This window comes from Trachurus trachurus (assembly GCF_905171665.1).
Source record: "Trachurus trachurus genome assembly, chromosome: 19".
NCBI lineage: Eukaryota > Metazoa > Chordata > Actinopteri > Carangiformes > Carangidae > Trachurus > Trachurus trachurus.
Genome location: NC_139913.1, coordinates 15,668,813 through 15,682,281, shown reverse-complemented (window position 1 = coordinate 15,682,281; position 13,469 = coordinate 15,668,813). Strand labels below are relative to the sequence as shown.

The 13,469-nt window shown below is 41.0% G+C and overlaps 1 protein-coding gene across 5 annotated transcripts in view; it reads right to left on the bottom strand.

The window, feature by feature from the left end:
• exoc6 (exocyst complex component 6) overlaps window positions 1–13,469 on the bottom strand; it is a gene marked incomplete at its 3' end in the record, with an annotated part of 46,428 nt that overhangs the window by 15,485 nt on the left and 17,474 nt on the right. For 3 of the 5 annotated variants that reach the window (XM_083993560.1, XM_083993562.1, XM_083993563.1), the window contains exons 9-20: window positions 13,068–13,136; window positions 12,642–12,725; window positions 12,084–12,130; window positions 11,870–11,990; window positions 9,784–9,855; window positions 9,596–9,693; window positions 9,380–9,485; window positions 8,215–8,324; window positions 8,009–8,120; window positions 7,782–7,916; window positions 6,684–6,863; window positions 1,758–1,899 (exon numbers count right to left, since the gene is read on the bottom strand). In XM_083993560.1, the coding sequence (XP_083849686.1) occupies window positions 1,758–1,899; window positions 6,684–6,863; window positions 7,782–7,916; window positions 8,009–8,120; window positions 8,215–8,324; window positions 9,380–9,485; window positions 9,596–9,693; window positions 9,784–9,855; window positions 11,870–11,990; window positions 12,084–12,130; window positions 12,642–12,725; window positions 13,068–13,136 (1,276 nt within the window). Of the gene's footprint in view, window positions 1–1,757; window positions 1,900–5,950; window positions 5,981–6,683; window positions 6,864–7,781; window positions 7,917–8,008; window positions 8,121–8,214; window positions 8,325–9,379; window positions 9,486–9,595; window positions 9,694–9,783; window positions 9,856–11,869; window positions 11,991–12,083; window positions 12,131–12,641; window positions 12,726–13,067; window positions 13,137–13,469 lie in introns of all 5 variants that reach the window. The other 2 variants (XM_083993559.1, XM_083993561.1) reach the window with 1 other exon arrangement.

The window sequence follows — 13,469 nt, the reverse complement described above, 5'->3', positions numbered from 1 at the left end:
CACCGTCATGAGACACAGTTGACAATATTTTGATGAAAAGAAAAGAAAGAGACTTTTTTTTTTTTTTCAATTAAACTAAAACTGAAATTTTAAATGCCTCAAAATCAAGAAAGTAGTCATACGGGTCCAACAGGTTCTGTTCTGGGTCGATATCTAGTGCATACGATAATGCATATTTTGTGACAAGTTTATAATCCAAATCCAAATACTGGTAACACTTTATAATAAGTACATACTATTAAAGGGATAGTTCACCCTAGAATGATATTTCGCTCATTATCTACTCACCCTCATGTTGACTAAGGGCTGGAAGAATTATCAGAGTCCACCGTCCCTTCTCTGAGTTACAGGGGGTCTCGGCGTAGCAGTGCATTTCAATGCAACGGTTGCAAAGGGACACCAGAGCTCTTCGTAAAAAAACACACACAAAAAAACATCCAAATACCTCCATGATGCTCGTATGTAATGTCCGTCTTGTGCTGAAGCCCCAAATTGCGTAATTGTCCCGAAAAAAATTAAATAAGTCTATATTTTAAGCTTGTTTGTAGCGGAAGCTTCTCGAAGCTCCTCTTCCTGGTCCGTCCAAATCTTGCGTGATTTGCGCCGGCGTCAGTGCGGTTACTGCGAATCACGCGAGATTTGGACGGACCAGGAAGAGGAGCTTCGAGAAGCTTCCGCTACAAACAAGCTTAAAATATAGACTTATTTAATTTTTTTCGGGACAATTACGCAATTTGGGGCTTCAGCACAAGACGGACATTACATACGAGCATCATGGAGGTATTTGGATGTTTTTTTGTGTGTGTTTTTTTACGAAGAGCTCTGGTGTCCCTTTGCAACCGTTGCATTGAAATGCACTGCTACGCCAAGACCCCCTGTAACTCAGAGAAGGGACGGTGGACTCTGATAATTCTTCCAGCCCTTAGTCAACATGAGGGTGAGTAGATAATGAGCGAAATATCATTCTAGGGTGAACTATCCCTTTAAGCATTAGTTAAGCATTAAATACTGAATTCATCATTTATAACACATGAATCCCCATTAGTATATTGTTGTTAATAAACTACATACTAATGAGTATTCATGTGCTATAAATTATCAATTCAGTATTTAATTGTTGTTTCTGAAAACCACAAAGTAAAAAACATGCTGTGTTGAAGGTTACTGCATTTAGCCTCTCTTTTCTCTTTTTTGTTCTGTAAATGTTGTGGGGCCAACAGATCTTATCTTAATCTACCACCTATGGTCTATCTGTCTGCTTTGGCTATTTTAACTTCTATTTTACCATCTATAGTGATATTTTTCTTCAGCTACGAAACTAAACGTAGGGTTAGAGTTATTGTCTACTGATGTCGAGAAATATATTTCACAGGAGTGAAATGAGTGAGCGAAAAAGTCTCTGATTTTGTCCAATTCCATTTGATGACAGGAAAGAACCATTACAGTCAGTGTTTTGAATGCAATGTCAATTTGCGTGTCTGAGTTGTGTTTACATACAATTTCAAAGAAAGAAAGCATCATTTTCTCTATGAGCTACTTGTTCATTCCATATTAAACCTGGAAACTATTTAAATTCCTTTGTTCCAATTCTCAGTCTCAAATGCAAATGCAAATTATAATCAACCAATGAACTAAAATCAATTTGCCAAAATGACAGCCGCTGGTGTAGAGCAAACTTTATTATAACTCTTTCCAGGCCTGTCAAACATTAAATTGCAGCAAAAATAAAAGGAAACATGACTTTTATTTGTACTTACATTCACATTGAATTACATCTAAGTTGAACTGCTGGATGGCGCCCATGCTGATCTGTTTGAGCTCTGTGTCCAGCAGCATCTGCATCAGTGATGTGGACAGGTGCTTACAGGCCGACATACAGGCCGTCTGAGCCACTTTACCCTGCAGAGAGAGAGAGAGACAGGGGGAGGGGGGCCAAGAGAAGAGGCAGGAGAGAGAGAGAGAGAGAGAGATGGGAAGGTGTGGAAAAGATTAGGATGAGGATGAAAAGGACGGAGAATAAGGACAAGATGGGGAGTGGGAGAGTCGAGTTGAGGTCACAGGAGGGGGTGAACATTAATAAAAAGAGGGAGGGGTTGAGCATGGAAATGATTTGGGTGTGTGTTGGAAGGAGTTGAAGGAGGAGAGTAAAAAGGTATAAAAGAGATTGTGTAGCAATTGGCAGGAGAGTAAAAGGTTAAATGGTGACAGGAGAAGGAGGAGGAAGGTACAGGAGTAAAAATAGATATAGGGGATAAAGAGCAGGAAGGGCAAAAAACAAGTCAGTGTTAGTTGTTTTACACACTTTACACACTTCACACCATCTACTGTCTAGCCCAGGGGTCAGGAACCTATGGGCTTTGTGAGTGCTGAAGTTTCTTTTAAGTCATTAACAACAAACTGTCTTAGTGATGGAAGAATTTGACGCCACCAGGCCCCACCTGAACAGATGGAAAAAGAGAATGAGTACACAACCCGCTTTGGATTAGGCTAAAGAAGCAATTTTGCTACTTTTAATTAAATGGATACTTCACCCAAAATCGATAATTCACCAATTTTCTACTCACCGTCACGCCAAGGAAGGGCTTAGAGAACCTTCGGAGTTATCAAAACGCGTATATCATACATCCAATTGGTTACAACAATGAACGAACATCTTGCCACTGGGAGCTACTGCTACAACAAGGCTAAAAACAGAGATCAAAGTACGGTAATTTTTTCCAAACAACTTTTTCATGTGGTGGCTTTCTGATGCGTTTTGATGACTCAGAAAGTTCTCCAAACCCTTCCTTGGCATGGACGGTGAGTAGAAAATTGGTGAATTATCGATTTTGGGTGAAGTATACCTTTAATAATACTGTCAAATATTAAATTTTTAAAAGTGGGTTTGGTCAAATGCCGTACCGACATGTTACAAAGAATTTGTGCCCAGGGACAAAGTATATTATCAAGCATAGGTTCAACTTTGGTGAACTTTTTTTTGCAGTGTTAACAGTGCTGCTCTGTGAGGGATGGGACAGTCAGAGAGGCCGTAGATAAAAGCTAAACTACACAACCAGTTGATCTGTACTGTAACAGGGCTCTGAACACGGAGGAAACTTCTTGCATGTGACTGCTGTCGTGAATGCTTTTTGGCAAATTGAACAGTTGATTTGCCAACAAGATGAGTCTGGAACCACAAACAAACCAAAAGGAGAGTTAACTGCTACAGACATGCAGAGAGACAGGGACCGGCCGGGCTGCAGTCTCAGTCTACATGCTCAGTCTCTACAGCAGGAGTCCTCCAGCAGGGGTTTGTGTTGACTTCATGCAGTGTCAATACAAATCACACTGATAATGACAACGTGTGGAAAAACACACAAAACGTGGGATTTTGGTACAAAAGGTTCATGGTGAATGCAGCAGGAGACATTTGTGTGCACTGTGCAAGAGACATGAGACATGATGTGTCTGATAAGATGAAGAGAGAAGATTATAAATGCACTACACTAGTGGGTTTTTTTTGTTTTCAAAGTTCAGTTCCCTACTTGGTCCTGGTGGCATCATCACAAGTGCCTCTCCTGCCATGCAACTCAGAGGATAAAACACAATTTGTGGTCCTGTCTAAACACTGAAAAACTACACAAAGTAAAGAATCTGATCATCTTTTCGGTGTCCCACTTCCTGGTTTCATTGGACATGGCTTAACACAACCAGGAAGTGACCCTAGTTAATAAATCTCACATGGGTTTGTGGTTGTGAAGTCACAGATATTTGTTTTGTTTTTTTTGTAATGCAGAATGACAGCGATGACCACAACAAGTCATATTCTGACCCAATGACAAACACGGTTTGTGAGTCATCTGCATATTACAAGACACATGGAATATGTTATGACTTGACACGCAGCACAGCTTCAGTGAACAGGTTTGTGGTGTAGTTGCATAACGTGCTCTTAAACCAGATTAATAACATTATCATCATAAATCAAAAGAAGGAAAGGTTCCTGACCCCTGATTCATAGAGCTACTATTTAATTACGATCCTCACACATGAAGCAATTCTTACCCGTACTGTACATTTTGTTAAAGAGATTCATGTGTCGACATTCCTCACCTTACAATGGGTATCTGCTAAAACATGCTTTAATTAGTGGATCATAAAATCTGTCATTGAGAGATGGAAAACTATTTATGGTGCTATTCATTTCCCAAAGATGTGCTCTTTGCAATACATCACACATAACAACACCAGGTACGCCAACACATGCAGGTAAGTTAGGTCAACGACTATACACACAAAACACTCCACCTTCTTCTAGTGAGTTTTTATGGCTCCAGATTACGTACACTACTCTCCATTACCAGATGCCGTGTGGATTTTAAAAACGGAGGCATGCCTGAGGCACTGACAGTGACTGAATGTGTCAGTAAACTACAGTTAGTGTGTTTGTGGTAAACAGGGACAGAGCAGCAGGTCAACACAATCCATTTCCACAGATACTCATGCAAAAACTCTCACAGGGATGATGTGGCGACCCTAACGTCAAGGACCATGCCACCAGCTGTCTTTGTTGAAATACATTAAGAAACATTCGTTTTAATAATAACATTAAAGATGGCAATCAGTGATTCAAAAACAGAAGTCACCGAAGATACCTCGCAAAGTGTTTTTTGCGAGCCAAAGAGAGCCGACATAAGGGAGTCAATGGATGTTTAGCTTCCTTTGTTTGAGCTCCACAGCATCCCTGTTGGTATCGTTCATGCTGACGGTTGACCAGCAGACAGACAGCAGTGATACATGGTGCGCCAGTGGTGAAGGCTGCAAGGCTTCACTCCTAACGAGTAGCTATCACATCTCCAAATCTCCAAAAATCACACAATACAGTAAGAAAGTAGATTCAATTACATAACATTACAATACGAGCAGATTGTTGATTCTGGATACTAGAGTGGTGGCCAACTCAGGGGTCGTTCACACAGAGAGGTGCCACTGAGGAAAAAGTTATTTGGAGGAATTCCCAACCACACTAATTGTTTTTTTGTTTTTTTTTAATTTTCAATGTTTACTCAGGGGCCAGGTAACTTTTTGAATCTGTTTCTATATCTCAAGAAGAGAAGAGAGAGGTAACACTGTCCTACTGTTCTTTCTACACTAAAATGTGGATGAAAAACCTGAAAACACTAACTTATACAGAATTATTGTGGATGTAACCTTGGTGTCTTGGCAGCAAGCTGCAATTAAGAAAAATGGAACATACAGAAAAATGTGCACCTTGCCCCACTCATTGTGGTGTCTCGTGTTTCTCTGTGTAAACAACCGCTGACGGCTGAGCATTTTCTCTGAGGAAGTATGCGCGGAATGCTTTTACTCGGACCGCTTCCCTTTTCTACTTGGACAGACACAAACTGTACAGTGGCGTCGTATGACAGCCGAGGATATAACTGAAAGATGACCCGAACACTTTCTTTCCATGAGTGTTCTTTATCTACATCTAAATCTACATTTCACCTAAAAAGTAAGAGAATGAATGACTGTCAAACTTAACAGAAAGGTAACAGAAAAAGGAGATGATCTGTCAGATCTTTTCATGGAAATGTTTCTTTTCTGATATCTAATATGACAGTAAAACAGAAATAAATAAATGGTTTATATTTCTTAGTTGAATTATAAAGTTAAAACTAGTAGAGGATTCATAAAAACAACCAAAAATGATCAATAAGTTAGTGAAATCCCAAATTAATGAAGAAATGTCTAAGTTACTTGCAACTGTTAAGAGTTGTTGCATCCACTACAGGAGCTACAGGTTGACTGTAAACCCTGTCTCTCAGCATCTTCAGTACAAAAGGTGCCGGACAAACCAACAAGGCCGGAGTGGTGGAGCCTCCACAGTCAGACATAAGCATGCTTTTCATCTCCTCTCTGCCTGCACAATGGCAGCATAGTGTTGTAACAGCCAGGCAGGGATACTCACCGACATCGACGCATGGTCATTGTTGTTATTCTGAGCAGAGACACCCCCAAACCAAGCAAAAATGGAAGAGGGGGGAGGGAAGGAGGGAAAGGACAGGAAAAGAAATGTGGCAACAATAAATGGACAGGAGGAGGTAAATTCAACTAGCGATATCTAGGCATGCTTCACAAGTCAACATAATAAAGGAGGAAAACAAAGCAGTTAGAGCGCTGTTCCGGTACAGAGGGAGCAGAGGGGGGGAGACTGAAGACATTCATAAAAACTAAAAAAACTAAAAGCAACTCAAGACGTGGTAAGAGGTGTTGGGGAGAGAGGCAGGCAGGTGGCCCCCAGCTGAACAGACTGTAGCTGTGAGCTGTCTGGACCACAACATGTTACTGACTGAGACTGCTACATCACTGAATCTGCCTCGTACACGTGAAGATGAGCAAAAGCAGTTAATGATTCAGTAACAGCACAGGTACCATGCGATCACCAAGGCAACACACACTCAAACTCACACTTGTAAAACAAACCCACACACTTTAATAGGGATGTGATGAACAAAAAGCAAAAAAACGGCAGAACACAGTTGGGGATATTCTGGGGAAAATGGAAAGAAAACTGAAAAAGTGTTGCACCCCCTATTTATAGAGTTTAAATGGATCTAAAAACCAAAGAGACAATGTCCCACAGTTCCCAGAGAGAGGCGGCAGCTTCGGTGGGTCATAGTAAGTGGGAGGATCGGACTCACCGGGAGGTGTGTGAAGACCTGGAAGGTGGAGCGCAGGAAATTGATCAGGTCCATGAGGTACCCTGAGGCGCGACCGTCTGACTCAGCCATGCCCCACTCATAGTCTGCCAGCTGGATAAACTCATCGATCTTCTGGTTGAGTTTGGTGTAGATTTCTCCCTCTGCAGCGTGACGTGCATCCTGGAAAATACATTTAATTAGATTATGACTTTTTTATTGCAAACAAGCCTAGATTGTGCACTCCGATGATTTATCATTGAATTGATCCTTGTTTTGTTTTATTTGATTCCTTGTAAAAGAAACAAGTTGTGAAGAGTGGAGACAGGAAAGATTCAGGTGTGGTTTCCACACTGAGAATGGCAGTATCCCTGTTCATAATATAATGCACGCTGGCCCAAAAAGCATTTATTCCATTCACAATCATTGGAAAAGATTAGGCTAACCTATTGTAATTAGAACTTGATCCATTAAGATCAATTTGAAAAGTCTAGAAAGGCCACCTGTTCTCATTTCCTTTCATTTCATTCATCACCACTTTCATGTGTGAGAACAGACAGGTAGTCAGCTAGTCCTGCAGACAGGTCAGACATGTGTGCTCACAACAGGCTGTTGAGCTGGGACTTTCTCTTGCTGCCTACAGTGCCCACAATGCAACAGCTAATGTAGCTTGGATCCCCCAGCTTCAAGCAGAGAAACGGAGAGGTGAGGTCACACACACTGACTCATAACATCACTTATTACACTTCACACAGCTCTCTCCAGAACCTTTTCACACAAGCAACAGCACTCTCAAAGTGTTCCTAATAGAGTACTAGGGAAGTTTAAAAACAGAGATCTGCTGATCTGATCAAACTTTTGACTCTCTGTTTATGTATCTGTTGTTGCTTATGTTTAGCAAACTGTTCCCAGCAATACAAAGGCTCCTGCAGCTCTGTTTATAAGAGCAGGGCAACTTGTCACAAGCTCAATTCCAGCATCAAAGACAGAGCAAATATTGTGCAAATAAAAAGAGGAAACATGACATCAACAACTAACTGTATAATTACTATAAGGACAAAATGAAAATGAAGAATAATCTGCATGACACTGGTGTGTTACCTTGAATGTGGCCAGGCCGTAGAGTCTGGTGGTGTGTACTGTTTCAGGGGAGACGTTGGTGATGTTTGTTATGAACTCCTCCAGATACCTGCAGGCCTGCTCCAGGTGGGTGGTGTTAATGATAATCTGCACCAGCTACGGAGAGAGGGTCACACAGGTTTAGATGAAATGTCAAAATCCTTTGGTTTGGGTGGTGTGTGCACAGGCGTGGTGTGTGTTAGTGCTACCTCAGTCAGTCCTATGTGAGGTTTCTTGATGAGGTTTTGCAGACAGCTGCTGAGCGTTCTTGTCAGCAGCAGGTTGGTTGATTTTCTCAGCATGTCGTCAATCTCTGTTGAACTGAACACACAATAAATATGTCTGTTTAAGTCACAAGAAAGAGCGAGGACACGAGGGGATGCATCTCGATGTACCTGGCTGTACAGTGGCCTACCTGCGGTGTAGTGACTCTGAGAACTTGAGACTGGCGTATATGAACTCTTTGACCTGTGTGTAGATCTGAGGGACAGACTGGGACATCGGCAGCTTCTTAGGAAAGTCCTGCTGCTTACGCACAGACACAGACACACACACACACATTCACAAAACATGGAAAGCAACAACGTTAAATAACTGACTCTATACCTAACTTACACCCATAATTCAAGTCATACTGCTTCGCTTCTGGAGAAATGTTATATTTCCATGTAAGAGTGCCATTTAATGCCGGGTCAAATTTAAAGATGCCAAATGTAAGTTTTCTGATGACTGACTGGTAAAGTTCTTGGGATTGTCTCAAGAGTTTCAGCCATTATTACATTTATTAAATGTCATCTAGGTCTTCAGGGCAGGTTGGAGGCTACAGTGAGTTATAATCAGAAAACAACAGGGTGGGTCGCAGTTAGCTGCCTAGCATGCTAACTTCAGTAGAGGAAAAGATGTAATAAAGATTGTCGTTGGTCTGCACCTCTGGAAAAAGCTCTTGGTGAGTATAGAAATTAAGTTTGATGCTGAAATACTTGTGTCAATTTAAAAGGATATTTCAACATTTTGGCAAATCCGCCCATTGCCATAATCCCTATAGTTTTAGGAGTAGGTTCACCTTTAATTGTCGGTGCAAGCTGTTTTCAGATCTGCGGGGCAGAGACGTGAGCTCTGCACAGCGCGCAGTATTTCCAGGCTTTCCCTCATCAAACTCATCAAATACACAATCCAACAACTCCAAAACGCTCTCGTGGACAAGTAGTGACCTGCACATTCACCACGTTGAGATAATAACGGGATAATAACGGGAGTTGGAGTTGTTAGATTGTGTATTAATTTTGATGAGCTTGCACCGACAACAGCACCGACAATTAAAGGTAAGGAACCTACTCCTATGACTATAGGGATTATGGCAATAGGCGAATTTGCCAAAATGTTGAAATATCCCTTTAAAAGATGTGGAAGTTAAATGAGGGTACTGGGTGGTGGAAGCCTTCAGCAATTACTATGGGCAAACGTGAAGTACATACAAAGAATGTGTATCTGTAACAATCATTATTTTTCATTGCATGTGTCAATATGCAATAAAACTAAACTGTTTAGGATTGTGAGTCTAATGTATTTGAACTTGTTACCTTCTCTATCTCTGCATCATGGAAGGGGAAGCGGCTGATGACCAGTTTGTACTCCTCCTCAGTCTCCACTGGAATGGGACTGTAGTTATCCAACTCAAAGATCTCCCTGTGGAAAAGGACACTGTTTGACGTTTGTGCACACTTGTGTTTAATGGACACATTACACAGTTGATCGGACGTTTTCATCAGATCACATCACACAACAGCAAAGCCCACCTGAAAACTAGCGCCCACTTCTTCAACAACGTTTCGTTGTACTGGTCTCTGACCTCGAAGAGCAGGTCGAACAGCCGGTTCACTGGGAAACCATAATCCTGTATATACACGAAAATCAACAGTGTTCAAGTCGGTTGTTTTACACACTTCTGAGTTACTGTTTGAATGAAGAGTGCCTCTGGACCAACCTGTAGTGTGTCAGCAAAGATGACTATGAGGTTCTTCAGCTCCAGGACCAGGTCTGGGTCCTCACAGTAAGACTGGAGATTAAAAAAAACAAAAAAACAGTTTATACGAACAGCAGCAACAATAAGATGGTAACCATTTATCTGTGGAACTCTGGTGTTTAATTCAGAGAATTTAAAGAGCACTGTCCTTTTAACTTGTTGCATTTATTATATAGGGGTAATTGAGTGACCTTTATTCTTATGAAAACTGTTATGATTTCAAGAACTGAATTTGCCACAGTTTATCCTTGTAAATGTAATGCGTGAAGTGCTTGAATAGAAAGCCCGACAGGCATAACAACAGTAACCAGGGGGGGGGGGGGGGGGCGTGGCTTAGCCGAGGGTCAATCAACACCAACAAAGTCCCCCAATGTTTCTGCAGTGCGGTGATTTATGGCCCTGAAAGCACAACAGTTGTGTCCCTTCACACCAACACAAGGATCCTGCCAAACGCAACGAGTGTGTAAATCAACAGAGTAAATGAACACAACCTGAGATCCCATGTAAAGCAGCGGCTGCCTGCCTCTCTGTTTACTCAGACACACACAACCACACACGCACGCACACAGCACAACAGTCAGCTGGAGGCTGGATCATGTCCCAATTAGAAACCACTTTCTGATCCCTGCTTTATATGAATATAATGTGATTTATCAGTGTATTCTTTTAATTTATTATTTTACTCTATGAATGAACAGAGAATCTGAAAATGTATTCTACATGTTTTTCTTTGTTTTGTTTTTTTTCATCATTTACTTTTTATTGATTTTTGATTTTGTATATAAACAAACAAACAAACAATCAAACAATGAACATGAAGACCTATAGACGAGTGCAAAAATATCAAGGAGAAAGTAAAAGCGTACATAAAGAGACTGGGAAACACCTCCAGTCGTGAAAGTGAGCAATAGGAGTAAAAAAAGGTAAAGAGAAAAGTAAATACATAAAAGTATTAATGATAGTCCAATCTGAGATTACCTGAAGTCCGGTCTAACGGTAGAGACATAGAGACATACACTTAGATTAAAAGTAATTCTTTCCATTACAAAGATGCTGTACACAATATCAATCCATTCATCTACAGTAGGTGCCTCCCTCTTCAGCCATTTCTTCGTTAAAGATTTCTTACAAGCCACCAGTAATATTCTCAGCAAATATTTATCTTTGTTCCTCCACTCCAGTTTCTCTAGATCTACCAGACATAACAAATTGAAACATAACGTTATATTGTTGAAAACACAGTCTCTGTAAGTTGATGTATGCGCAACCAAAATGGGGTCACAACAGGGCAACACCAGAATATATGATAGTGATTCGCCTCTTCTTGCTGCTTCTGCAACATCTCCAACATTCTGTCTGATTGGAATATGATCTCTTTTGATATGGAGTGCAGAAATCGACATGTTCTTTTTTTTTTTTTTTTTACAAGTGAGTTATTATTGGACTGGCTCGTGGGGACATTAGTGAAAGGGACCTGTGTTTGTGGTCTGACTATACAGAGGCTGTTAAGTCCAGTAACCTGCCACTGTGGCCCAGCGGAGGGGCTGCAGGCCAGGGGGGATACATGGGGGCCATTGTTAGTCCTCTCGCCCCACGCTGTGCAGCCCATTTTCTTGCCTGTTAGCATAATCCTCTGGGTCATTTACAACTGACTGGAACCCAGCAGTCAGGGAATATGCCTTCTTAATCTGCTGTTATTGTTGCAATCTGTCTCTCATTAAGGCCCCAATGACCTCCTCTTTGGCCGCATGCGTATGTGTGTTTTGACCTCTTCTCTTTAGAGCGGCATCATTAGTGTGTTTGTGGGTGCACTGACCTCTGTGTGTGTGTGTGTGTGTGTGTGTGTCTGTGTGCATGTGTGTGCGCTAGTGAATGCAGGTTCTTCCAGGATAAATAGATCCACAGCAGGCTCTATTATCTCCATTAACTCCCAACAGTCTCCTTCTCATTCAAAGTCAACACCCTGCTGGCTGCTTGTGCATGCGTTCATGTGTGTATGTGTGTGTGTGTATGTGTGTGTGTGTGTGTGTGTGTGTGTGAGCCTTACAGAGTGTGTCCGGAGCACGGCGATGATCTTGGACAGGGCCATGTTCCACAGTTCATCGGTGAAAGCTCTGGTCACTAGTCCCCGTGTGGCATGGAGGATATGATCCTCCACAACAAAGAACCTGGTGACGCAGGAAACACACACACACGTGTCAGTACTGTTATTTACAGTGGAACAAGGTGACGGTGAAGTGAGAATGAGAGCAACATCTTACCCTACGATCTGGTTGAAGTATCTTCTGTAGCCTTCCACTGTCTCATGCTGGACACACAGACAGACAGACACAATACAAAACCATGTTAACACACAGTAGACAAATGAATCAGATACTCATGTGCGCACACACACAATATACAATACAGCAGATATAACATCCATATGACAGCTGGTTTACTGCAACAAATGAGTGCAGGAAATATATTGAATAACTTGCAACAATATCCACATACACACAATGAACACTTATAGCTGTCTATTAATGCAACTCTGCAATCTGCTTCTAATCTCCAAGCTGCATTCAAAATACAGTGTCTCCAATAACACAATAAGTCAGGAATGCTCTGAACTCCTGGTATGAATTACATTAATTGATTTGTTTATTTAAGTGTCATGTACATTATTGTGCCCTGCCCACATTGGCTAACAAGGCATTAAACAATGTAAATAAAAAACATTGAAGTTCAAATTTCATTCAATTTTATTTGGCTCTGTAAATTTCCTAAGTATACATCCTGTGTGTTTTGTGATGTGTGTTATGTTGTGTGTTGCTCACCATGTTGGCCTGTGGCTGCAGCACTAGCCTGGCCTGTTTTTTCCTCTGTTTCCTGTAATAGTTCTCAAATGTTTCTCGGTCGCCCTGCGGACACAGAGAAACACGACAAAACATCAACTTACTGATCAGGGGAAGTTGTTGGCTCTGGTTTATTTTTCCTGTTACAAAACAAGCTGTTGTTTATTTCTCAAATATTGAAATTAGAAAAACGTGAAGAAAACCTAAACCATTTGAAAAATCAATAATTATAACAAAAATTATTTTTATTCCTAAATGACAACAGGTATCTGTGGTGCTCTCCACTAGAATAGCTATTAGGGGCAGTTTAACTGACACAGTATTCTGTTAGCTATACACGATTGTTGCTCATTACTCTTATCTTGTTTGGTAAAAAAATGTGTGGGTGTTAGAGGCAGAGAGACGTACCAGCACAGTGTAAATGTGTAAACATCTGTAAACAGGTGAGAAGTCCACCAGGTCCTGAGCTGTGAGAACCTGTCAAACACAGAAGAAGAAATGTGATTATACTGCTGAAGTCTTCTCCATTCATATGGACATGCATCAACTAATGAAATCAAGTTAAGTAGAATATAAATATACTGTGGTGCTGTGACAATTGAGCTGCTTGATTTGCACCTGTAAGGAAGCTGTTGATCACAAAAGAGTCAATTTCAGTTACACCAATACTGAGAATGCCAATGCATTTACAGTATATAACAGGAAAAAACAACATAGACCAGTATGAAAATGTCAGTAAAAATGGAAAATAATAAACTTATTTTAGAATGATCGTATTAGGATACTCAAATATACACAGCGTTTCTTTAC